This window comes from Myxocyprinus asiaticus, chromosome 30, assembly GCF_019703515.2.
Source record: "Myxocyprinus asiaticus isolate MX2 ecotype Aquarium Trade chromosome 30, UBuf_Myxa_2, whole genome shotgun sequence".
In the NCBI taxonomy this organism is placed as follows: Eukaryota; Metazoa; Chordata; class Actinopteri; order Cypriniformes; family Catostomidae; genus Myxocyprinus; species Myxocyprinus asiaticus.
The window spans coordinates 13,709,490-13,737,309 of record NC_059373.1 but is presented as its reverse complement, the minus strand read 5'-3'; the positions used below and the strand labels follow the sequence as shown (position 1 = coordinate 13,737,309).

The following is a 27,820-nucleotide window of genomic DNA, read 5'->3' as shown; positions in this document are numbered from 1 at the left end:
CGGGGGCAGCCTGTGGAGTGTTGGGGACTCGGATCAACGTCTCCACCTCCATCACCGGGCACTGTTTGCGGACGTGTCCCGATTCCCCGCAACTCCAACAGACCGGCCCAAACCTCACACCAAGACCAGTGGCAGCAAATTCCCCCACCTGAGAGAAAGAATGGGAAGAGCCAGGGGAGAGAGAAACAGGAGTGTTAGTGCACCACCGGGAGAACGGAATAGGTCAGAAGGAAGGAGGGGAGGGGGCGGGGGAGGGGAAGGGACCACAGAGAGAGAGAGAGAGCCGGGCTTGACGGTCCCCGGATATGCTGCTAAATGGTCTTCCACCAACTGTACTGCTTCATCCAGCAACGCTGGTCGGTGGCACTGGACCCACACCGCCTTTCCTTTCGGTAGTCGGGAGATGAATTGTTCCAGTACCATGAGATCGATGACATCCCTGACATCGCTGGGCTCCTCAGCCAGCACCTATCACCGGCAGGCGTCACGGAGCTGTTGAGCAAAGGCAAATGGGCGGCCGACTTTGCTCAGCATCAGGGATCGGAACCGCTGGCGGTGCTTTTCTGGATGTGGCTGAACCGCTGCAGGATGGCTTTCTTCAGCTCAGGTTACCTCAAGAGTTTGTCGACTGGGAGTTGTTGGGCCTCCAGTTGGGCCTCCCCGGTCAGCAGTGGTAGGAGATGGACTTCCCATTGCGCCTGCAGCCATTCCAGAGCTTGGGCAGTGTGTTCGAAGAGCTCCAGAAAGGCCTCCGGATCATCTTGCACCCCCATCTTTGCAAGAATTACATGGGGATTCGCTGCTGCTGGGGTTGTGGTGTGCGCCCCCTCCTGGGGTACCAAGCTCCACAATGCCAGTCGGTCCTCCTCTTGGCCTCAAAGGAGTGCCTCGAACTGTTGTTGCTGTTCCGCCCGCAGATCCATGAGGGCCTGGTGTTGAGCCTGGCAGATGCAGGCGAGGGATCAGAAGACTTCCTCCAGTGGCAAAGACAACTCCATAGCAGCGTATCCTTCCTCCTTCCCGGGTATTAGCATCAGTGTGAAAAGGTTCGTTGAGTGATGGATAAAAGAGGAAGCAGGAGCCGGTTTCCACAGTCCATGTGAGTCAGGGTTTATTATCAAAATAACAGAAATCGCTTTTCACACTCAAAACAAAAGCCTGCTTTTCAGCATAAAAGGTAACACATATCAGCTTTTCAGCACAACACTCTAAAACACTGAAACGCAGTCTCTGGTGTGCAACTCACTCTTCTCTCACTGTGGACTGGGTCGCTTTTTATCTCCCCGTCTCTCACTGTGAACATAGAAACGGTAATTAGTAGCAATTCATCTCAGATGGAAATCCTTACCACTTTATCTCTCTCCAGATGGGCGCTCGACCACGCCTCACCTCCACAGTTGGCAACAGAAACAAACATCCTTTCAATCCTACTTTGACAGCGAGACATAAAAACTGATATAGTTTGAGATTGCTCTTTCTTGAAACAGGAAGTTGAGGCGGAGCACATCAAAGGGCTTATCCTTCTTTAAATCGGCATATGTTAATGACACTGTGGGAGCTTCTCATTTACTAAATTTTGCTTCCTCGTTTCCTCGCTCCTCCGTCCTCGAGTCCGTGACACGGAAACCAATCAAAGTCCGCCATCATGAAGGACGTATCAATTCGCTAACTGCAGCACGAGGAGGCGAGGATCGAGGACCGAGGGCCGAGGAAGCTTACCGAGGATGCTTGAGCAAGGAAACACAGGAGCTTCCTATGCGGAAGTCATTTTGGTCGAAGCACCTGACCCACGCACAAATTGTCTTCCCCCTTCACATCTGACACAACAGTTTTAATTCATGCTTCACCTTTGTGGTTTAAATAAACCATAATTGTCACATACTTTAACTGTGCATCTTGAATTATTAGGTTTTATAATGAAAATATCAATTTATCAAGTTTCAACAATATAATGGAAAGTGCTCTGATGTAATGCAGCTGTGCAAAGATGGAGCTCTGAAGTGACACATGAGTGAGTAGGACATTCCATTTTACAAAAATATCTTTCTTCGATTCCTCTGTCCTTGTTTCCTTTCCTTCCAACCTTTGCTCCTTTCCTAAGTGGGTGGAGCAAGGAAACGAGGAAAGGAAGCAAGGAAAGGAAACGAGGATGCACAGTTTCAGAAATGAGAAGCACCCAGACTCTCTGCTATGAACAATGATTTGCAACTTGCTATTGCTAGTCAGAAGTAGGTCGTATAAGGGGGAGGGAAATTCTCATTCTATAGAGCATTTTGCTGGACAAAAATGTTGTGCGTGCAAGATGGGTCATCAATATTTTTGGTCCCTTTTCCCTTTTAAAAATGTTTGTTAAAAGATAATTTTGTCAACTTTTAAGAGTAAACTAGCATATAGATGCTGACCTCACAGCTAAAGAAATCAGTTACTACAAAATAGGTTCTTCTTTTTAATGTACACTCAAAAATAACTCTTTAGTTGAACTTCATTCAGCCATGGACAATGGTTCCACATATTTAAAAGCGTTTTCTTAAATTAAAATTACCATGTAAGTTCAACTTTAAATATTTCAACAAATTTAACATGTCAAAATAACTCAATGAAAATCTTTCAGTGATATGCTGACAGGAAATGTTGGCATGCTAAATACATGCTGGTGGGAAGCACTACTGAGTGCAACTTGGGGTGCTTCTCATTTCCTAAATTGTGCATCCTCGTTTTCTTGCTTCTCCGTCCTCGAGCCCGTGACCCGGAAACCGATCAAAGTCTGCATAATAAAGGACGTATCAATTCTCTAAATGCACTGCAAGGAGGTGAGGAGAGAGGACGGAGGAAGCTTAACAAGTACACTTGAACAAGGAAGCACAGGAGCTTCCTATGCACAGGACTTTGTTGTCAAAGCGCTTGACGCAGGCATAAATTCTCCTCCCCCTTTACATTTGACACAACAGTTTTAATTCATGTTTCACTTTTGTGGTTTAAATAAACCATAATTGTCACATACTTCAACAGTGCATCTTGAGTTATTTGGAATTATTATGAATATATTAATAAATAAAGTTTCAATAACATAAAGGCAAGTGTACCAAGGTACTGCAACTGCGCAAAAATGCGCTCTGAAGTGATGCTAGAGTGAGCAGTACATTTTGTTTACAAATCCGTCTTGCTTTGATTCCTCTGTCCTCGTTTCCTTTCCTTCCATCCTTTGCTAAGAGGTTGGAGCAAAGAAACAAGGAAAGGAAGCAAGGAAAGGTAACAAGGACACACAATTTAAGGAATGGGAAGCATCCTTGATCACAATGCTATGGTTAGCACAGCAATTGCTCAATGGATAAAGCAATATGTAGAATACTCAAAATGTACCGGTCCTCAACCTAGGCTCCAGCTCCACTCTCCACCATGATGGTTACCTCTAAAACTACAACAGATGTTCTTCAAAATCTCAAAGTCTCCCTCTTTATATTCATCTTGCTTAAAGACACATAAAATAAAACAAAATTTAAATATTTACTTTCCCTGTTGAGTCCTTTGGAAAGCATGCTTGGAACTGGAATTCCTCTGCCCAGTTTCAGTTAACCAAACAAAAATGATGTTGTCCCAACGCAAATGTATTAAGTAAAGCTGACGAGACCATTTTTATTAGTTGAATCAACTCAGTTAATTTAAATAGCCATGGTTACATATATTTCTTGGGTAAAATGAACATGAGAGGATTTTTTTATTTTATCCCCTTTTCGGAAAGCATTTTTGGAATGCCCAGTTCCCACTACTTACTAGGTCCTCGTGGTGGCGCGGTTACTCACCTCAATCTGGGGGCGGAGGACAAGTCTCAGTTGCCTCCACTTCTGAGACCGTCAATCTGAACATCTTATCACGTGGCTTGCTGTGCATGATAAAGCAGAGACTCACAGTATGTGGAGGCTCATTCTACTCTCCGCAATCCACGCACAAATTACCTCACACCCCATTGAGAGCGAGAACCAATTAATCGCAACCACAATGAGGTTACCCCATGTGACTCTACCCTCCCTAGCAACTGGGCCAATTTGGTTGCTTAGGAGACCTGGCTGGAGTCACTCAGCACACCCTGGTTTGGAACTCGTGACTCCAGTGGTGGTAGTCAGCGTCAATACTCGCTGAGCTACCCAGGCCCCCACCAACATGAAAGTTCTTTTTTTTTTTTGAGAATACCATCATCAAAATGAACACAGCTTTTAAATGCACAAAGGACCATTTAGAAAAGCAGTATTGAAAAGATGTACATTCAGGTTAAGTCTCATTCAGTCCTTAAATGGGAGTAAGTCAGGATAGGCCATTCATTACAGCAACAGATGAGCTAGGATTGCCGCTCAATCAATCAAAAATTCATTAAAAATGCTGCTATGTGAAGCACTCTTTATTTTTCTCTTCTCTTTCCTAGTGTGAATGTTTTATGTATCTTATTCATGAGAATGAGTTTGGGGATTTTTAGAAGTTATTTTTTTTTCTTCAGGACTTTTTTAGCAAGTCAGATCCATTTCTGGAAATCTTCAGAGTGAATGACGATGGCACAGCATCACTGGTGCACAGAACAGAGGTAAACATATATATTGTATACATATTCAGTAAATAAAATGCATTAACTGATTAATTGATCTTGATTTTTTCTTTTTTACAGACCATAATGAACAACCTTAATCCTGTCTGGAAATCATTTAAAGTTTCTTTAAACACACTCTGCAGTGGAGACCAAGAGCGAGAGCTAAGGGTAAGACCGACTAGTTTCCGTTTTGCATGTTGGCAAGCTCTTAATGTAGACCTGAAATCAAGCCACCATCCTGCTATGAATTAGCACCACGGGTTTTAAAGTGATAGACATTATGACCATTGAGTGAACTATACCTTTAATGCTACTGATGAAATTTAAAATATATATATATATATTGACTTTTGGATCCACTATTAATTTATTATAAATCAATAACCTAAGCAATTCTGATGATAATTAAATATGCCCTTTAAAATGTTTATAAAATCTCATAAACCAGTGAATCATCTTATTGACATACTACTGCAGCGGTATCAGCACACCCCTTACGAGGCTTTTATTTCAGCATAGTTTTTTTCTTGCACTTTATTCCAGTTTCAGCTTGACCATTTGGTCACATTAGATCAGAATCATCTTGGCAGATTTATGTAATGCTAGTCCTTTCCATTCTGCATCACCATTCCAGCTGACATATCTCATAGTGAGCTAATTACTGAGTGGGTAAATGGAGCTTGGCTGTGTGAAGGGCCCTGACAGTTAGTTGAGAGGAGCAGACATGGTGGAACCAAGGACAGAAATTGATGTTATATCCCTTTAGTCCATCCAAACCCGCACAGTCCTGGTTTTGAGCAGTCAGGAGCCACCAAGAGAACTTCCTGTCCTTGGATCCAACTGTAAACAAGAAAATTTCAGCAACTCTATGGAGAGCAAACAGCCCTGTTTGCTGGGACCAGAAAATAAGCCTAGACTCAAAGTAAATCAAACTATCTAGGCTTACCTTGAGATGTTGGTAATAAAGGGTACCGAATGGAGTTGGAATGACTAGAGCTTTTTATTTTCTTAGCAGATGCAAAAACTTCACAGATGCACTGTGACAGTCAATTCCTCTTGACAAGTTCTTTTAACAATGAAATGAATGGACAATGAAATTACTTTTATTTCTGGGACAGCCTGGTTTGACATTTTAAGTTTTTACTTTGTAATCATTTAATCCAAAAGAATAGTAGTGATTCAGGTAACTGCATCAGATACAGTATAATTACAGGCAAAGTGACCATTAAGTATGCATTTTGCATAACTAAATAGTGTGGCCTTAAATGCTGTGAGTGTTTGTGGTAAAATCATAATCCTACAGTGTCAGTTGTCCTTGCAGTCTTTAGTTATTTCAAGTATTATGCATTTATTCAGTCAACCGAATACTCAGTTTGTGTGTATGTTTGCTTATTTCCTCAGTGTGCAGAAGCTCCCTAGATTGGATGACTTTCATTCTTTTTTTTTCTCTTCCACACACACACACACACACACACACACACACACACGAGAGAGAGAGAGAGAGAGAGAGAGAGAGAGAGAGAGAGATCTCAGCACTGCCGGTGTAAGATACTCATTGGTATGCCAATGCAGGTTGGGGGATTGGAGCTGTATTGTAATAATCTGTCTCTAAGGATGATTCTTTCTATGTATTCTCATAACGATGCAGCATTGATATAAGATTTAGCCTATACTGAGAACTCATCAAATCCTGCACAAAAGCTATTAGGAAGTATGCTTTTAAAAGACAAGGACCAAGAAAGAGATAAAGAAAGAGAGTGTAAAACTAAGAGAGCCAACATCCTAATTTATTTAGCTGAGAGAGAGTTTAATTCCTTGATCAGCTCCACATTGGCACTTTACTTTGTTGCCCTCAGCTTTAGTTGAAAATAAATGGCACTTACAGCAAATGAACTAAATGCTTGGAAACATGCCATTGTGAATTAAGATTTTGGTACTTACACTAAGTGGCTGAATGAGCAGTTGTACAAAATATTCATTTAAAGCTTGTTAAATTTCAATCCAATTTTAAAATATTGCTCATTGTACCAAATATTTGTATCATGTCTCTCTAAGGTGATGTTGGACTGTCAAGGGCATTAGACAGATGGGAAAACTGTTATTTTAGGTGGCATGAATAAACATGAACTGTTTTGTTTAATATGCATGGCTTCTTTACACTGTGTGCTCCACAGACAGTGATGTTTCTGCAGTGCAAACACATATTCAATTCAGATTCTTAGAATTACAAGTCAGAACTGAAAACCACTGTGTCACTTGTGAATCATGTCTTTTGCGAGATACTATATCAATAGATATACTGTATAAGATAGGAATGTTAAACTGTTAGCTGCAACCTGATCTCATGGAACAACGCTACTATACAGTATTTTCATTTTTGCAAAATAATTTGTATGTGCCTTGTTCATATCGCGGCAGTTTCCTGGTCAAATAGAGGTGCTACAATAATGACTTTAATCCCCTTTAATACAAATCACGAGTAAGACGGCAGGTTAGTAGTTCTTCACCACTTACTTTTCATCCTGTTCCTCACACAATGCTACCTTATGACATCAAAAAATAATTTACTATAGCAAAAAGTGTCACAGAAGCACCCAAAAATGACGTAGTTCCTTTAGCATTTTTACACTATTGTTTAGGTTTAAGGTTTAGGGTAGGGAGGTAGGTTGGTTTTGCTGATTTAAAACTCGATAGGACATTTACCGTAAAACCCTCATCTGTTTGAGAGACAATTTAACTTGCTTTTAGCTAGGGATGTCCCAATACTGCGCTCATGTACTGGTACTCATACTCGTAAAAATAGTGTTATACAGACAGTGACAGTAATAGAGACAGTGTTGTACTGACGCCGGATGCTCTTAGCTTTTACGGCTCCTGCTTGGCTCATACAGGGAAAACAACATCATGAGCATTGCACGCTCTGTTTGTAGCAGATGACAGTAAACAGAGTGCAAATTCACACTGTAGCGCGAGTCACATACAGAGTGCATACTTATTTAATTAAACAGCAGCCTTTTGCAGTTTAATATCACTATGAGTCACCCACAGTGGGAATCTGCCGTCATAACGTCAGAGCTCCTTGTTAAAAACAACACAGAAACACTTCAAACTAAAAGCTCAGTCAAAATTAAAGATAAATTTATGGGAAAAAGTATGACAGAAATACTGTATATCACTCCTGTAAAGTTATGTAATATTTACTGTAATACTACTACTACTTATAATAATAATAAATCAGTCATTTGATTAAAGTTTTAATTCATTCATTTATTTAAACACCATTTTGATGATAAAATTTAAATAAACTGTAGATATAGAGTTAAGGTTGCAAGCTTAAGTTGATCGTAGAGACCGTTGCCGCCAATGGTTTCTACAATCTATTTAGGCTTATGATGAACTTTTTATTGTGTAGAAGAGATGTGAGTTTTATATGTTGAGTTATTGCTGGCTCTCGCTCCAGCTGAAAAGTCAACCACAGCATTTCTGGATTAATTAATATTTTAAATGGCCTTCAAATTTTGATTACCACCTGCTTATGTCTCAGCATCAATGATTCATTAACAGCAATGCTACATTCCTGCCACCCTTGACACACACCCCCACACACCCACACTCACAATGACACACACACACACTCCACCGTACAGATGTGTTAAACCAACAACATGACAAAGGATATTGAATAATTGTTATGATAACAAAATGACCTTCTGCAGCAGAGTTCCTCTGTAAATTTCTATGACAATCAACTCCTTTCATTGCCCACAGACACTGCAAATGCTTTTCATGCAATAGATCTTGAAACTTTCAACTGCTAAGCTTGTTTCAGATTAAACAGTGGCTAGATAAAAGTACTATAAAATGAACTGTGAATCTCAGTCTCACTGTTGCATGAAAAGTTGATGTTGTTTACATGTTGGCTGAACTTGTGACTAATTATCCCAGCGCTTGGTGTTTGGACTTACTGTTTACTTTGTGTGCATTTTTTACACTCGGTACAATCTATCATTTCAGAGACACTGCTATCTTTGCTCCTGGAAGCATCTGCAAGATAAACACAAATGTGTGAATTCTTATGAGAAGATTAATAGAGGTTTGAAGTTAATACATGACCACTAGCACCACTAGTGTCACCATCCGAAACTGCAAAAATAAGGTTTCCTGGCCACACAGACATTGTTTACACTAAAAATGGCTTACTTATAGTTGTCTCTGTAGATTAAGATGGAATAGGGGAAAGTATTGTAATGTTGGGGGGGAAAGCACAGACTTTACCTAAGTTTGTATCTTTACTATTTAGCTATACTGTATTTTACCTTTATACCTGCAAAATCAAAATGCATTCTAGCTTAAAAGTTTTTTCCAGTCCATTTCTTTTCAATTCTTTGAAATCATATGTATCTTTTTCTCTCTTTCATAGACACATGCACAGACACAAATATTCATGTGTGTGTGTTTGTGTGTGTATAAGACCATGTGACCTGTTTTATTTATACTGCTGTACAAAACTAATTAGAACAGGATCTTCAGCTCAATTCTGCAGGGACTGATCTCTCACACCTAAAGCAAAAAATATTCACAGATATAACATAAAACATATGGTTAAAGACCGTAGAAATGTAGGATTTTGCTGGTTCTTTGAGTTAAAGGGCACTTATGCTTTTAAATTTAACTATGTACTGCTATTATCCTGTGATGATTCATACTGCCAATTGAAAATGATTAGCTGTAATTCTGAGGTTAGAATCTGTCACAGTTATTTTGGTCGTGTCATCTCTTTCTGCTAAATTATCACCTTTTTCTTGTTCTAGTGTACAGTATGGGACTGGGATTCTAATGGCAAACATGACTTTATTGGAGAATTTCAAACCACCTTCAAAGAGATGAAGTCAGCCATGGATGGGAAGCTGGTATACACATACAAACACACATTAACAAAACAGACACCGCAATACAATAGATCACTTCATCAATGCAAAGTACACTTGTCAAAGTGAAAAGAAAAATACTTTTATTAATTAAAATAAAAAAGTTCACCTTTGTTTGCTTCGTGCTTCTCTAAGTCACATGTCTTGTATGCATGGATAGTGTTTCACCTAATTTCAAGATAAATTCACCTGTGCATGGGAGTATCCCCATTGCATTACCAAGAAAACACTAGATTATGAAAATCCAGAAACATTCCACATACAGGTCTTTGAAGAAAAAAAAAAAGGCCAGCAAGGGCAAGGATATTAGAATACTTACAAAGTGCTGAATATACAATGAAGCGCATTGAACTGAGCAACAGCAATAGCATGCATACTTCATAACTCCAGCTTATATGAACGTGTGGAAAGAAAAAAGCCTTCATTAATAAAAAATAAAAAACTCATATCACCTCTCTCACTGGAGTGTGCCCCTGGGCATGTGAAAAGCAGTGGGAATTTGAGGAAGATTTTATAGTCCGATGAGGTCAAAATGTAACCTTTAAACCTGCTAAGTGCATTGAGGATTTGTGGAAATTCTGCAGCTCCCAAATGGTCCCAATCGAACTCGATGGAAGTTTTTTTAAAGCTTTGACAAGAATTCTGTACTCTGTTGCTGATAGAGACTCACTCAAGAGACTGGCTGGGTGAATAAGAATGCACTCTTATTCCTTATTACACTCTTAAAATATGTTATATTTAGTATATTACTAATGTTCATAATTAAAACAAAAAACTAACCCTAAGTTTTAAATGTAGTCACATGTATTTTTAGGGTTAAGTGTCTGATGACTGAAATGCAGAACCTATTTTTTATTATTATTTTATCTCTGTTTAACAAAATTATTTGTTACTAACTTTGGCCTACTTTACAAGTCTAATATTGCACTCAGACAAGAAATAATTAAATTAACCTGTTAAATTAATGTAACCTAAAATAATAAATCTTTTGGAATCTATGACTTGGCACAATTAGTCTTTCACTCTCTGAGTTACTCTTTGTTTTGGGCGATGTCTTCCTGTTAAGATCAAATGCTATATTTCACTTAAGCATGAAAAGCTGTTGCATAAAACATTGAATGCACAGTGATGTAATGATGTTGTTGGGTGCTATTGTTTAAAGACCTAATAGGGTTATTTATCTCTTACAAAAAATTAAAACCAATGGATACCACTGGAAAGTTAATATTATGTAGAAAATAATAAATTTCAGTCATGACAACTCTTGTAAAGATTTAACATGTTAATGTGGATATAACATATAACAAGATACTGGTCTTGGCAGACAAGATCTGTTACGCTGCTGCTGCTGCAGAACAAGTACAGAGACTTGCAACTGCTTGAACATACACAGACATACTGAGTTAAGCATGTGGACATGCTGCTGCTGCTGCACAATTGGACAACACAAGACATACTGCATCAAGCATGTATGACAGCTGCTGCGCAATCAGACATATATACATGTTGGAGAGCTAGACATGTGGAGGTGGAGGGTTTCAGAGAAAACTCTTACAGCGCGCTGCAGTGAAACCAGCTTACTTGCAAAATGAGCTAACTTAAATATTAGGCAAAGAGAAAGAAGGCAAGTCGACTGACTACCTAATTATATGTCAAATGACCTATCAGCTTACACCATTTGAGCTGATTGGCTTAATACGTCACATGTGAGTGGGCTGATTGGATAACAAATAACAAGTTTAAAGAGCTTAGCTTGCATCATGTAGAGTTCATGCCTGAGCTTAGTCATTTTGGTGGAAAAAGTAGAAGATAAGAAAATCAGTTAAACTGCTTATTGAATATATGGATATTTTGAAACCACTTGTTATTGAATATATTGAGTTGTTCCTGTACTGCAGTTTTCTATGGTTTCCCTTGACTTTTGACTCTCTCTTTCTATCTTTTATTTTTCTTTTTGTCAGTTTTCTCTTACTTTACATCCCAGCTACCCTTTTCATATTCTATAGTCCCCCATCCCTGTCGTATCTGACACTTTATTCAAGAATTGCCTGTGTGTGTCTCTCCCACTGATTTACCCTTTTTCTTTTGACCTTCTTTTTGTCCTTGATTATGTGTAGACATCAAATCTATTGTCACTTTGAACACAATGTTAGCAGCAGAGAAAAATAAACAATGAAAAAGAGGAAAGGAGCAAGAGGGAAAACATGTAAAAACAAAAAGTTGTGACCAAGAAAGCAAGATAGAGTGGTGATTTCAGGTTTGACTATCCTTGTGGGGACATTTGGTCCCACAATTTAGGCTAAATCTGACCTACAGATAGCTATCAAGCTGTAAGGGGACTAGATTTCTAAATCATCATTTAGATAGCAAGTTATCTAAAATTTTCTATTATGGTGGGGACTTTCCTTTGTCTTCTATTGTTTTTACACTGAGCTAATGATATTTGATATCCCCTAACTCTACTTAAAGGTTGTACAGAAATCTTTTTGCATTTTTAGGTTTTCATTAAGACATTATTGCATATTTAAGCCATTTTACTCATGGAGACCATTTGCTGGTCCCCAAAACGTAGGTGATTTCAGGTTTTACTATCCTTGTAGGGACATTTTGTCCCACAATGTGGGCAAAATCTGACCCGCACAGACCCACTATTACCATGCCAAATACACATTATACATAAGTCTATATAGTCTGAATGAGTTCACTCTATTCTGTCACCTCTCTCATTTAAAATCTATTACAGGCTGTGCTGATTAGTAGTCATTGTGTGGCTTTAAATTCCATTAACTTCATATTCACTACCATCCTCTTGAGTGCAAAGCAGACAGGCTTCAACTGACGCTTCCTGTGGCATTTGTTAATCAGTGGAATATCTCGTCTGTCAGCGCATGTTGATTACTCTGATAGCGGGGTTCACAAACAGGTGCTTCAATGGGAAACTGAGATTCCTTGAGTCTCCAGGGGTGGAAGGAAACTTCACACATGCTTTTTAGAGAGAGAACCTGATTTATTGAGATCTTTAGAACAATAATAATCGTGACTGAATGTCTGTGATAATAATTAGATAATTTTAACTAATTCAGCCCAGTTTCCATGGATTAAAGTCTTCTTTGGATCTTTGAATTGTTAGCATTGTCAGTAGGCTCACTGAGATTTGTACTCACACACTAGAAACTGTTTGGCTGGATAGATGTTTCTTTTTTCTCTCTCTCTTTCTCTCTGATCTTTGATCAAAAATGAAAATTCTGTCATAATTTCCTAATACTTATCCTCATGATCCTTTGATTTAACGATAGTGGATGGGGACCAGAGATGGATGTGGCACAATTCACTTTCATTGTATGAATAAGAACATACTGCTAGATAACTTCTTTTGCAAATTTGACCATAAAACCTAACAGGTTTGAAACAAAATGAATGTGAGTAAATGATGATAAAATTTTATTATGGGGTGAATTATTCAATTGACCATCTCAGCCATTTTAAGAGAAACTGCAAATTGATCTCATATATAAGGTCACCAAAAGGTGACTCATCAAAACTGATATGTTTGTTGAAGTCTCACCTGCACTGCTAGCTCACAGTCAATCATTCTCACATTTTCTGAAAAACCTAACTGCAGACACTATGTTATACCGAGTCTTTTAGACATCTATCTGTCAAGGTGCCTGTAAACCTGTTGGCATCATCCTCTCATACTAATCGATCACAAGTGTACCTCAGAATAAAAGACCTGCAAGTCCAAGCAATCCATCATGTGGTTCAATGGGTTTTATGGCAGAGATGAGTGAATGAATGAATGCAGTACTCATGTGTTGTGTTCTATTGACTCTGTTTCTGACAGATACAGTGGGAGTGCATCAATCCTAAGTACCAAGTGAAGAAGAAGAACTACAGAAATTCTGGGATGGTGATTCTTACCTTGTGCAAGGTGAGATTGTTTTTTCACTCTGACAATTTTAATCTGGTGGTAGCTTTATGATTATAGATCTAGGCTGCTAAACTGCTGAAAAGACCACCTAATCCACCAACCAGATCACTACCAAACCAGCATAAACTAGCCTTGAATAAGCTTGGCTGGTCTAAGATGGTCTTTTTAGAAAGGAAGAATATATCCCAACTAAAGTGAACATTTAACATGTTCTGCTCCATGTAATAGATTGGTAAGGATGTAAGAGTAGATCTGGAAAAAATAATAATAATAATTTTTGGAAGTGCTCAATAGGTCACTTGCAATGATCTTTCGTTTTGGATTACTAATGTAATTTTTCATTAATTGTTTTATCTCTGTTTTAGATTATTAAAATGCACTCTTTTCTGGATTACATCATGGGAGGTTGTCAAATTCAGTTCACAGTAAGTTTTGGAAAGCATTCCCTGTTTTTACCACTCACGCTGTTAATAACTGGACCCCGCAGAGTAGCGTCACATAATGTGTTTCTGCAACAGCCAGTTACGTTACAAGCTGTCAGATCGGCTTTTGCGATGACACAAGCTGTGCTGGTCAAGCGTCTGTAATTTATATTCGCTCAAACAGTTACTCATACAGTCTTTTAAACCACAGAATAAGTTTATTTTATATACATCCAACTTGTCACCAAAGTACTATGATAAAATGTTTACAGCTCTTATACGCACAGTCAATACATCAAACACGATCTTCCTCCAATGCGTGCTGCCATTTGTTTACATTAGTAGCGGTTGTCATTCATCAAACAAACAGCTACTCAAAGAGTCTTTTCAAGAACATAATATGTTTATTTTATGTAACAAACAGCCTAATTGTCACCAAAGTACCACGATGACAGTTCACAGCTTGTATATGCACAGCCATCATATCTAAACACGATCTTCCCATGCAGCCATGTCTGCTTATTATTAGGTGCAGATGCAGTTTATATTCACACAAACAGCACCTCAAACAGTCTTTTCAGGCATATAAAATGTTTGTTTTCTGAAACAGACAGCCAAACTATCACAAAAGCACCACAACAACAGTTTAAAAACTCACAGTGAAAACATGCTGATCGAGTGTGATTATCTGACGCATTCAGCCAAGTCTGTTTACATTAGCGCATGTCACACACACACACACACACATGCACGCACAATGTCTGAGAAGTCAGACAGTGCACATAGGCAAACCAGACTGCTGATACTATTTGTTCATTTGTTTTTTACAGCTATAAAAATGAAATAAATAAAACAAATACAGTACAGCAGACATAACCTTTTTGTTCACATGTTTACTATATTATATAAAGTTTTTTTTTTTTTTTTTTTTTTATGACAAGAAATCAAAATGTTTTAATAACATTTAAAAAATACTCATCTACACTCTGCCCGCCTTTACCGGCTGTGCAGTGTCACATTCAAAAATAACTCACTCCAGGGGGCACTGCAGGGGAATTTTGTTAAATTAGTGCACAGTTAATCATGAAAAGGTTAATGTCATTTTAAAGACTTTGCAATACAATACAATACAATACAAATGTATTTCTATAGCACATTTAAAGCAACAGCAGTTGAATAAAGTGCTTTCCAAAATAGTAAGATTAAAAAGATAATAAATTATAAAACATGTACATTCACACACCACATTAACAACAATTAATTTTGCTCAACCTCAAAAGCCAGACACAAAAATGCATCTTTAAACAAGACTTAAAGGGATAGTTCACCCAAAAATGAAAATTGTCACATTGTTTACTAACCCTCAAGAAATCCCTGGTGTGTATGACTTTCTTTCTTCACCAGAACACATTTGAAGAAAATTAGAAAAATATCTTAGCTCAGTAGGTCCTTAAAATGCTAGTGAAAGGTGATCCGATTTTTGAAGCTCCACAAATCACAGGCAGTCAGCATAAACGTCATCGATATGACTCCAGCTGTTAAATTAATGTCTTCTAAAGTGACACGATTGCTTTTGGTGTGAAAAATATAAATATTTAAGTATTTTTTAAACCCTAAATCATGCTTCCGGTGAGCAGCGGTACACGCGTATGACGTAATCGCATTGGTATTTGAAACACGCTAGAACTGAGACATGTGCATCACAGCCAGAAGAGCAGCGCTGTTTACGTCCGATGTACAAAGATGCCTAAGTTTGTTCCTGGGAGGCAACAGTTGTCCTAACCTCGCCCCCGCCCTAATTCTAACCATATGGAGCCTGTAAGTCTGAGTAGCCTACCAGGAACAACGCATGCCACCTTTGCCCCATCGCTGCTATATAGAAGTGAGGAGAGACGCTGTACAGAAGCTTGGTTGTTTTAAGTTTAGATCTGTATTTATCTGTTTCTTTACTCGCAATGGTGCATTTGTGGGCTTATCCTGGATGTCTCAACTGAGTGGAGAATGTGAGATTACATCTGTATCATGGCAACGCAAATACATCACACGAGAGACCGCTTGAACTCCACCTCTCGTGAAGCTTACCAGAAGCGATGATTTAGAGTTAAATCATCTTTTTCGCACCAAAAGCGATCGTATCGCTTTTGTAAGACATTCATTTAACTGCTGGAGTCATATCTATGACGTTTATGCTGACTGCGATTTTTGGAGCTTCAAAAATCATATCACTGTCCACTTGCATTTTAAGGACCTACTAAGCTAAGATATTTTTCTATTTTTCTTCAAATGTGTTCTGCTGAAGAAAGAAAATCATACATACCTGGCATATCATGAGGGTGAGTAAAGAATGAGAGAATTTTCATTTTTGGGTGAACTATCACATTGAAAGCTGTTGCAGATGAATAAAAGAAAACCAACCCCCACTGAATATATAGACTGGATATTTGTAGTTGTAGTTCAATCAAATAATTTAATCAGGAAACTATTGTGTTGTGTTTTTGGAATGGTCTTAAAGGGATAGTTCACCGAAGAAAAAAACAAAACATTCTGTCATCATTAATTTACCCGTATGTGTCCAAATTTATATGACTTTCTTCCGTGAAGCACAAAATGGAGATGTTAGGCAGAACCACAGTTAACCTTAGTCAACATTCACTTTTATTGTATGGAAAGAAGATGCAAAAAAAGTGAATGGTGACTAGGCTAACATTGTGCCTAACAATTTCCTTTTGTGTTCCACAAAAGAAAGTCAGAGGTGTTTGTAAGGTCAAGAGGGTAAGTAAATATTGACAGAATTTTCTGTTTTGGGTGAACCATTCGTTTTACTTAAAGGCTAGAATTGGCATCTATCATAGTGTTGTTGTTCTGCAGGTGGCGATTGATTTCACTGCTTCAAATGGTGACCCTCGAAACAGCTGCTCCCTCCACTACATCCACCCTTACCAGCCCAACGAGTACCTCAAAGCCCTGATTGCTGTTGGCGAGATCTGCCAGGACTATGACAGGTAATCCACCAATCAATCACACAATCATCAATTAGTCAGTCAGTCAACCAATAAATCAGTTAATCAAGTGGTCATGCGGCCATGATTTTTGCCAAATAAAATTTAATAGACCAACTAGATGATCTAGCCCATTACGAAATTGAGCAATCAACTGTTTACTGCAGTTGTTTTCTCAGTATAGGCCATTAACCAAACTTTTAGACCAGTTAATCAATTAATTACACATTAAGTCAATCAACCATCCAGCCTTATGACTGCCAGGGCCTGTAGGATGTAATGCTGCCATGTCAAGGATTGTGTGTACACTTCAATCACTCACTTAAACTCTGAGTCAATTATATTTGACCCCTCACAATGTTACATCCCTTCTCACCTCATTGCTCATCTCTGGGGCTCAATACACTCGGATTAATCCTCTCTACTTCTGATGTGTTTTCAGTGACAAAATGTTTCCTGCCTTTGGCTTTGGAGCCCAAATTCCACCAGACTTCAAAGTAAGTTGATTGTTTTATATGTAAAAGTAAAAGAGCTTTTGTTTTGATTAAACTTTCATAACATTTATTTCCATTCAGTTATGTGCAATTTAAGGGGATTTGGTAAGTTATTTTAAATGACCAGTCACTTTGACTGTGGTAGAGTTACTACAGTGAAAAACTGGAAAACCTGTTTGAAGATCAGTTTTGACGTTCTGTTTGTTCGGGGCTAGAGGAGCAGAAATTGCACACTTCACCTTTAAGATCAAATATTTAATTCAGTAATCACCTTTACATGTCTTTGAACAATTAAGTGGTTTTTATGATAATTCGTTTTTATTATTTTACTTGTTTTGTTCAAATTAACATAAAATAGAGAATATAAAGGATTTTCTTAGTTGAACTGAATTTGTAACGTGAAAGTTTCCAATACAATTCAATGAATCACCATGGAAACCGGAGTGCTTCGAATCCCTCACAGTTACCTAACAGGAGATTTCTGAATAATTCATGAACTGCTGATGCCCTTTTACAATAATCACCTCATCACCTGCTAATCTATGCCAATCACTCAAAATCAGGTCACCTGATTTGTTGCCATGTTCTAATCAGTTGTCATGGCCAAAATGGGGTTGAATATGAATCTAAAATGCATTTTATTTGACCGCAGTTCAAGCCACAGAAAAGCTCCATGTTTTATGCATGGTCTTATCCCATTCATTGGTTGCAATGAATGAATGAATATAAATGAACCATTCAAACTCTATGAAGAAATGGAATGTTAGTTCTTCCAGTACATTATATGGGCTCTAATAGCATCATGTCAACAACAGATAACAGTTAACTTCAAAGTTTGTAAATCTGATTGAACTGATTTTATATTCTCTGTGCCTTTGGAAAAGAAAATCAAAGCTGCCGTCATGTCACTGTTTTTTGAGATTTTGAAACTAAGCTGTCTTTTTTCTTCTCTTTAGGTTTCACATGATTTTGCTGTGAATTTTGATGAGGACAACCCAGAATGTGCTGGTGAGTCATAGAAGTGTAAATGACAAAATGTCTTTTTTTTTTTTTTTTTTGTCATTAACAGTTTTTATTGATTCCACACTCATCAACAAACAGCACATGAAAACACGGAATCACCTTTCAAAAAAATATAACCCCCTTCCCACCCCCCACCCAACACACGTCCCAGTGGTCAGACACGCATACAAGCAGACAGTCCAAAGAAAATACTCGGACATAAAAAATAAAGAAAAAACACAAAAAATTGTCCAAGAAAAAGGGTTCCACACATCAATTAATTACATACACATCATTTAAACTGTCCCTCTCCACTGTTCCTCCCTGGCAACCCTCCAAGAAGGCCAAATATGTGCCCCACTTCTTCTCAAAGGCACCCAAGCTGCCCAGCCGTCTATGCAACATCTTTTCAAAGGCTGCCACTGTGCCCAATTCGGTGCACCACTCATGAAATGAGGGTGCACCAGCTGACTTCCATCCCCCAAGGATCACTTTCCTGCTGATCATCACACTGGTAAGGACCCAGTTTTTAATATGTGTATTCCCTAAATTAACCCCCGCTCCATCACCCAAAATACAAATTCTGGGGCAGAATGAAATGAGTGCCCAGGATCTCACAGACATAACTCTGAACCCTCGACCAAAACTGTTGAATCTTAGTACAATACCAAAAAACATGGGCTATGTCCCCATCCTCTGATTGGCATCACCAACAGGTGGGTGAATCTTGACCAAGCCTATGCAATCTAGAGGGAGTCCAATAAAAATTATGCAGAATCTTAGACTTGACATTTTTTTTAAAATCCTACCCCATTCTTCATCCTCCAGTACTAAATTCAGGTCTTTCTCCCATAACTTCTTGAGAGATGTCAAAACCCCGTCCCCTAGACTCTGAATTAGCCAGGAATAGTACGCTGAAGCCTCGTGACCCTTTCCAAAAGCCGCTAGTTTCATCTCAAGAGTGTCTGCAGCTTTAGGGGGCTGCGTACTACACCCTAAGATGGTACAAAGTAGATGACGCAGCTGTAAGTACCTGAAGAACTGAGATCTGGGAATCCCAAACTGCTGTGTAATATTATCAAAGGATCTCAATGCTCCATTTTCATACAGGTCACCCAGCGTAGCAATTCCCTTCTCAATCCATTCTGTCCAGCAAAAAGGGGACTTCTTAATACACAATTTAGGGTTTAACCAAATAAATGTCTGAATTGAGCACGCGGGAAACTTTTGTCCACACTAACTGCATGTGTGAGATAACGGGATGTGTCTTTACTTCTCCGGGCAGCTTGGTAGAAAGACATTGCAATGGCAGGATAGGGGCAAGGACTTCCTGTTCAATAAAGAGACAGGGAGGAGCTCTTTCAGGCGGAAGCGACAATTGTGCCAAATGTCTGAGACCAAAAGCATAATAGTAAAACAATATTTTGGGGAAACCTAACCCACCTTTGTCAATTGGCCTGTGTAACTTGTTAGAATGCATTCGAGGACATTTACCATTCCAGATAAAAGATTTAGCAATACTATCAAATTGTTTAAAATAAAAGAGGGGAACTTCAATGGGGAGAGACTGTAATAGGTAGTTACATTTTGGAATACAATTAATTGTATTATAACATTAACCTTCCCAATCATAGATAAATGTAATAAAGCCCACCTTTCCACATCACACCCTTTTTTTATTAAAGGGTCAATATTAACTAAATTGCATAAATTTGCTGGGAATACAATACCCAAATACTTAATGCCCTGTTTGGGCCACTGAAAGGTGCCCGGCTGAAAAGCCGTTACCGGGTAGAACGCTGTCAGAGCCAGAGTTTTGGATTTAGACCAAATAACTCTGTATCCCGAAAATTTAGAGAAGGAATTGATCATTCTGTGAAGGCAAGGCATAGATCTAGTGGGGTCGGCGAATAATAAAATATCATCTGCGTAAAGCAAAAGCTTATGCGCCACACCTCCTGCCACCACCCCTGGAAAATCATCTTCCCTTCTTATCGCAGCTGCTAATGGTTCCAGGTCAAGACAGAACAATAATGGGGAAAGAGGGCAACCCTGCCGGGTGCCCCTATCCAGAGTAAAATAATCTGAAATTAATGAATTTGTTTGTACCGCTGCTACAGGGTGTCTATAAAGTAACTTAATCCAACCAATAAATGTACTCCCAAACCCATACACTTCCAAAATCTTAAAAAGATAATCCCATTCTACCATATCAAACTCCTTTTCGGCGTCAAGTGAGATGGCAGCGATCGGAGTCTGATCATTGGCTACTGACCACATGATATTGATGAAACGCCTAATGTTGTCAGAAGAGCTACGGCCCTGAATAAACCCCACTTGATCTATATCTATAAGGGATGTCATAATTTACTTAATCGGTTAGCCAAAATTGACAATTTTTACATCTAGCTGGATCAGGGAAATTGGATGGTAACTCGCTTGGATTTTTGTCCTTTTTAAGGATCAGACTGATCCGGGCTTGTGTCTTGGTTGGTGGAAGCTTTCCATTCTTTAATGATTCCATATAAACTTCTAGTAAAAGTGGAGCCAATTCTGTAGCATAAGATCTAAAAAATTCAGCGGCAAAACCATCTGGCCCCAGAGCCTTGCCTGTAGGTAAGGCCATAATTACCTCGTCAAGCTCCTCCAAGGTTATCTCAGAATCAAGAATTTTTTTGCTCAGTCATCAATTTGGGGAATTTTAATGGTTCTACAAAGTTTCTAATGTCTTCATCAGTAGACGAAGACGTGGAACTATAGAGATCAAGATAGAACTCTTTAAAAGCATTATTAATATCAATGGCCGAGGTAAAAAGTTCACCACCAGCAGATTGACAAAATGTCTTTTTGATTTTCAAAAAGAAATTTCAATAAAGTCCTATTTGATCTTCAACTATGGGGCAAACATCTTACACTTTCACCCTTGGGAAAAGCAGAAGATGATCGGTAATTCAGAGCATAAACTACAGTATGAGCTGTTATGCATTTAAATGAGGATGCGCCCGTCTTTTTATAAACAAATATTTGAACAAACAAGACTGCCTTATAACCCCTATTATAACCTTATCTCTGAGGTAAAAGGTCATGCTATTATCTGGCATTTTCATTTAGTTAGTAGCTGTGGAATTTATATGACCATCAATATAACATATTTTCCATCCATAAAACAGATAGTTTAGGTCCTGGATTCTGATTAGTCAATATAGCATTCCAGCCATGCTAAAATACTTATCGCCAGTAAATGTAAAAGTGCATGTCATTAATAGAATAACAGTCTATTATTGTTTAAATATTAGGGACTGTATCGTCTGGTGGAAGGATGGTACTTGATAAAATTATGCTTGAATGAACATTTGTGTTCTTAAAGAATCGTTCAACCAAACATGAAAATTCTCATTTACTCACCCTCATGCCATTCCAGATGTGTATGACCTTCTTTCATCTGCTGAGAAAAAGATTTTTAGAAGAATCTTTTTATTTTTATTTTTTATTTTTTTTAGAATAATAGCTCTGTAGGTCCATTCAATGCAAGTGAATGGTGACCAAAACTTTGAAGCTCCGAAAAGCACAAAGGCAGCATAAAAGTAATCCATACTCCAGTGTTTTAATCCATATCGTCAGATGAGATATGATAGGTGTGGGTGTGAAACAGATTATTAAAGTCCTTTTTTACTATAAATTCTCCTCCCTGCCCAGAAGGTGGTGATATGCACAAAGTATGTGAATTGTCAAAAACAACAGAAGAATGTCTAAGTGAAAGTGGACATTTACAGGAAAAAAAGGACTAAAATATTGAACCGTTTCTCACCCACACCTATCATATTATTTCTGAAGACATGGACTTAGCCGCTGGAGTCATATGGGTTACTTTTATGCTACCTTTATGTGCTTTTCTCAGAGCTTCAAAGTTTTGGTCACCTTTGACTTGCATTGAATGGACTTGCAGAGCTGAGATATTCTTAAAATCTTGTGTACAATATGTACTTAAAATACACACATGGGATGGCATGAGGGTGAGTAAATAAGAGAATTTTCATTTTTGGGTGAACTATTCCTTTAATATTTTTATTATGTAGTAACGGTTTTATAAAAGCAATAAAGCACTTGAGGGTGTGCTATAATTTTAACACAGGCACAGCTTAATTGCTACATGTCATTTCATCCCCCCCCCCCCCCCTTTTTTTTTTTTTTTTTTTTTTGGAATGATTGTACCCATGTTGTTTGTGTTTTGCAGGTATTCAAGGTGTGGTGGAGGCTTATCAGAACTGCCTGCCGAAAATCCAGTTATACGGCCCCACTAATATTGCCCCCATCATCCAGAAAGTTGCCAACTCTGCCTCTGAGGAGATGCATACCAAAGAGGCCATGGTTAGTGAGTGATGGAGAAAGAGTGAAAAAGACAATGCCTTTAATTGGACTGAGGAGCTTAATTCCTGTACTGCACCATATTGCTGCCATCTGCTTTACTGTTGTAACTTTTTTTTTTTTTAAATCAAGTCGAGTAGCAGATGTACCTGAAAGAAAACCGTGTGGAAGAAATGCCCATTTTATTGCCTACTACTGTAATGTTCAGTGGGGTCCAAAAGTCTGATAATTGAAAATTTGGGATTTTTGTTATTTAAATCTGGAAATAAACGACTTAGGTTTTTGAAAAATTTTAAACGAAACATTGTGATATAAAAAGAAATATGTAAGGTTCTGCACTATTTCCAGGTCACTAATCAAATAAAAGCTCATTTGTCATATGTTTACTCCTTTGTACAAAATGTTTTCCTTGCTGCAATTGAAGCACACAGGATGTTCTTTTGAATATTCTCAGACCATGCCACCTCAAGTACATGCTATCATTAAAGCAAAAGGCGATATACCAAATACTAAAACATTTGTTGTAGTAAATCGGAACAAAATGCAAAATAGTAGCATTTTCCTTAATTGTTTCAGACTTTTGGATCCTCTGTATGTTGGTTATCATGGAGCTTTAAATACAAAATGCAAACACCTGGTGTCATATACTGTGTGATGTTAATATTTGTATGTTCTGTCACATTTCCTCTATCACTCTATCTCTCTGTTTCTTCATCTATGGCATTAGGAGTACTTTATTCTGCTAATCCTGACGGATGGAGTGATCACAGATATGGCAGACACGCGAGAGGCCATCGTCCACGCCTCACACCTGCCCATGTCTGTCATCATCGTTGGCGTGGGCAACGCGGATTTCAGCGACATGCAGATGCTGGATGGTGATGATGGAATTTTGCGATCGCCTAAAGGAGAACCAGTCCTGAGGGACATCGTTCAGTTTGTGCCCTTCCACAACTTCAAACATGTGAGTAAAAACAATAATAAAATAAAAACCATCATATGACCAGCTACATGTTGGTGTAATGGGAGCCAGCTGGTACGTGTTTGCTGTGCAGTGTGTGTGTGTAAACCTCACTCCCCTGGCCTCGAGAAGCACAATCGATTGACGCTAGGGGCTAGCCTTTAGCCTCCTCGTAAGCGCACCTCCATCCAGAGTGGGTTGAGCAGGACTGGTTACATTGGCTAGACAATAGCCAACATAAGAGTTTTTTTAAGATTTTTTTTTAAAGGATCATTATTTATATACATATATATATATATATATATATATATATATATATATATATATATATATATATATATATATATAATATATATAAAAAAACATTTTAATTTTTTTTTTTTTGTATACATTTTTCCTCCTAAAATCTGATTTTCTCCACACAAAAAAAGTTTTGTTTTTTGTGGCAAAAAAAAAATTGTCAATAGTTTTGTTTTTTAGTAAACAGGATGTTTATGTGCTGCTGTGCAAATTTCCATATAAACAGCCTCTTTGCATGTAAAAGGTGATGCAGCGCTATGCTGCACTATTACTTGCGAGCTGCTGGTTTGCTGGTCGGTCCAATATACAGTGTTTTACCTTGTGTGTAACTACCCCATATTACTGCCCCATTCTTCAATAAAAGCCTCTTTGCAAAGTTTGCATTACATTTATTCATGACGAGGTCGGGCTGAAATCATCAGAGGTGTAAGCATCAACTATTCATTTCTGATGTTGGGATTTTTCAGAAGTAAATTCAGAGCATATGGTGCTACACACAGCCAGTAACAGCACAAAGTTTGTCCTATTTTTCTACATTGAACCTGATCAGAAATTAGTTATTCAAATGTTAAGAAACTGATAGTATCTACAATGCTTTCTACTTACAATGTCATTGTGACTGGGCAGGCCACATTTCTTGTTACCAAATAGGCATCATTCATGTGTTTAGATGTATTCACCTGTCTGATGTCAGAAGGTTTTAAGAAAATTTGAGTTCTGAAATGTCCATGTCTTCATAGTACTATGAACTCAAAAGATCAAGGAAATTTTGATTCCTCAAGATATGACTTTAATTCTTTTGGAAGTAGCTTAAACGTTGACCGTTGCTGTCTGTTTAGAACACTAAGAAGATGCTGTAAACAGTTAAAGGACTACATGAACATAATAAAGTTTTGGAAATTTAACAGATGACTAATAAATCAAAGCTTCATGAACAGTTGTTTCTAATGATGACAAATGCTTCATGCCAAGTTTAAGGATTTTAGAAGACTGTATGAAACCTCTGGTCAGGGTTTAGTCAGGCAAAGAAAGTGTAAGAGGGTGTCGTACATCTGAAAGCATCCTCCTTTCTTTTCACCTCTCCCCTTGCTCAGGTCAGTGCATTTCTCTCCCAGCTGTCTGTCTCGGCTCCAATAACAAGCATCTGAGCTGTGGAACTGATGGAAGGAAAAACATCAAAGCTCTAAGATTTTAGTGCTCTGTGTTTAGTTTAATTAAGGAGTGTGAAATCGTTTGTGTAGAACAGTCTTCATTATGAAAGCATTTCTTTAAGTGTAGCATAGTCTGTGCTGCATCCATCCAGATATCATTGCCTCTGCACTTTACAGTAAAGTTGAGGTCATTCAAAGTTCAGTTTTTTTTAAACATTTTTTTCTCCCATAAAGCCTACATGAGTAGAGGATGAAACATTCACTCTTTAAAAAACAGGGTTTTTAAGACACTCAGACAACTAATTTCACATTCATTCATGTGTCATTATTCATAAAAATGAATTGTCAATCATGAATACTTCATCATTATTATTATGGAGACAGCTGTGAGAAGAACTCTTTTGAACTGAGTTATTTTACTGGATGACCATTCTCTCATCATTTACTCACTCTCATTATGTTCCAAACCTGTATGCCTATCTTCAGTGGAACACAAAAGGAGATGTTAAGCAGAATGTTAACCTCAGTCACCATTCACTTTCATTGTATGGAAAAAAAGGTAGTAAGTTGCACTTTAAAATCTTTCAGGGTTTTAACATTATTAAAACTCCTCCTCACAGTGAGATGACTGTTAGGAAACTTGCTATCTCAGGTCAACTTCAGCAATGTCACACAATTCATAAATACAACACAACTCTGGAGGTGTGAAGTTGGCTGTCCGATATGAATGTTCCCATGAGAAACTAAGTGTTTGCTTTTATTTTTAGCTCTTTCCTGCTGTTTTCTCCTGTCTTTCTCCACCTGTTTTGCACACAGAGAGAAATAGGAGTGACACCTTTCCTGCATCACCTACTCATGCAAAAGAGAGTAAGATTTAATTTATATTCTTTTCATCCCTCTGTCTTTACTTCAACACAGGCCTCTCCTGCAGCGTTGGCTAAAAGTGTTCTGGCCGAGGTCCCCAATCAAGTCGTGGATTACTACAATGGAAAAGGCATCAAGCCAAAATGCCTATCGGACTATGAGTCTTCCAGAGCATTCAGTCCCTGAGCTTCACACAGCCATAGAGCTGCTTCAAGAGACACAGTTTTCTACGGTCTACTAAAGCTGAAAGACAACTTCATTGATCATTTCAGAGCTTGCAGCAACACTGTCAATATTGACAAGCAGGTCCATCCTTGTGTTTTTAGATATTTATCACTCAAGGTTTCATCTATAGGTTTTCCTTAGCAGATATTTTTCTTCTTATACAACTATTTACATACAGTTGCTCCAAGAAGTATTTGGATATTTTTGGACACATAGGTCACACATATTGGAATTTCATTGCATAGATACAATTTTAAACCAAGTGGAGTGATGTATAATATATATTTATATGTTAGTACTGTGCCAAAGTTTTAGGCACTTGTGAAAAATGTTGTGAGGATGTCTTCAAAAATAATACCATAAATAATTTTAATTTATCAATTAATGTCATACAAAATCCAGTAAACATAAAATAAGCTAAATCATTATTTGGTGTGACAACCTTTGCCTTCAAAACAGCACAATTCTCCAGGTACACCTGGACACAGTTTTTCTTGGTTGTTGGCAGATAGGATGTTCCAAGCTTCTTGGAGAATTCACCACAGTTCATCTACCTATTTAGGCTGTCTCAGTTGCTTCTGTCTCTGCACGTAATCCCAGACTGACTCAATGATTCTGAGACAAAATTTTAAGAAATTGTTTGTGTGTGTGTGTGTGAAAAATATACTGTGCCTAAGACTTTTGCACAGTATTATGTACAGTATACACACACACACACACACACACACACATATATAGATATAGGTAGTTAATTTTAAGAGGAGGTATGAAGTCAGTTCACAAAGGTGTCCTAGCAGAGTAAACACGGGTTTAGTACATCACTTAGACATGTTTCACTTAGTTTGACAACCACAAAGTGTCCAAATACATTTTATCAGAATTTTTAACAGGATATCTGTTGTTTTATAATTCAAAAACCTAGCAAAGCCTTTTTTGTGGGGGAAATATCTTGCTTGAAAAGTGTGTTTGTTCTATATATTGTATATATTATCTATCTATCTATCTATCTATACAGTTATATACTGTACATGTATGTATGTATGTGTGTGTGTATATATATATATATATATATATATATATATATATATAGGTACACTGGCGGCCAAACGTTTGGAATAATGTACAGATTTTGCTCTTATGGAAAGAAACTGGTACTTTTATTCACCAAAGTGGCATTCAACTGATCACAATGTGTAGTCAGGACAATACTGATGTAAAAAAACAGCACCATCACTATTTGAAAATGTCATTTTTGATCAAATCTAGACAGGCCCCATTTCCAGCAGCCATCACTCCAACACCTTATCCTTGAATAATCATTCTAAATTGCTAATTTGGTACTAGAAAATCAGTTGCCATTATATCAACATATAACACAGCTGAAAGCTATTTGGTTTGTTAAATGAAGCTTAACATTGTCTTTGTGTTTGTTTTTGAGTTGCCACAGTATGCAATAGACTGGCATGTCTTAAGGTCAATATTAGGTCAGAAATGGCAAAGAAACAAAAAGAAATAGCTTTCTCTAGAAGCTTGTCAATCAATCATTGTTTTGAGGAATGAAGGCTATACAATGCTTGAAACTGCCAAAAAAAACTGAAGATT

At 38.0% G+C, this 27,820-nt stretch overlaps 1 protein-coding gene across 1 annotated transcript in view; it reads left to right on the top strand.

The window, feature by feature from the left end:
• cpne4b (copine IVb) overlaps positions 1-27,114 on the top strand; it is a 45,152-nt gene extending 18,038 nt beyond the window's left edge. Inside the window, exons 6-16 of the mRNA XM_051663987.1 lie at positions 4,490-4,573; positions 4,655-4,744; positions 9,388-9,486; positions 13,349-13,435; positions 13,801-13,860; positions 16,726-16,859; positions 17,299-17,353; positions 18,307-18,358; positions 22,587-22,720; positions 23,445-23,681; positions 26,048-27,114. Coding sequence (XP_051519947.1) covers positions 4,490-4,573; positions 4,655-4,744; positions 9,388-9,486; positions 13,349-13,435; positions 13,801-13,860; positions 16,726-16,859; positions 17,299-17,353; positions 18,307-18,358; positions 22,587-22,720; positions 23,445-23,681; positions 26,048-26,179 — 1,164 coding nt within the window. The 3' untranslated portion in view covers positions 26,180-27,114. The remainder of the gene's footprint in view (positions 1-4,489; positions 4,574-4,654; positions 4,745-9,387; positions 9,487-13,348; positions 13,436-13,800; positions 13,861-16,725; positions 16,860-17,298; positions 17,354-18,306; positions 18,359-22,586; positions 22,721-23,444; positions 23,682-26,047) is intronic.
• Positions 27,115-27,820: the final 706 nt, after the last annotated feature.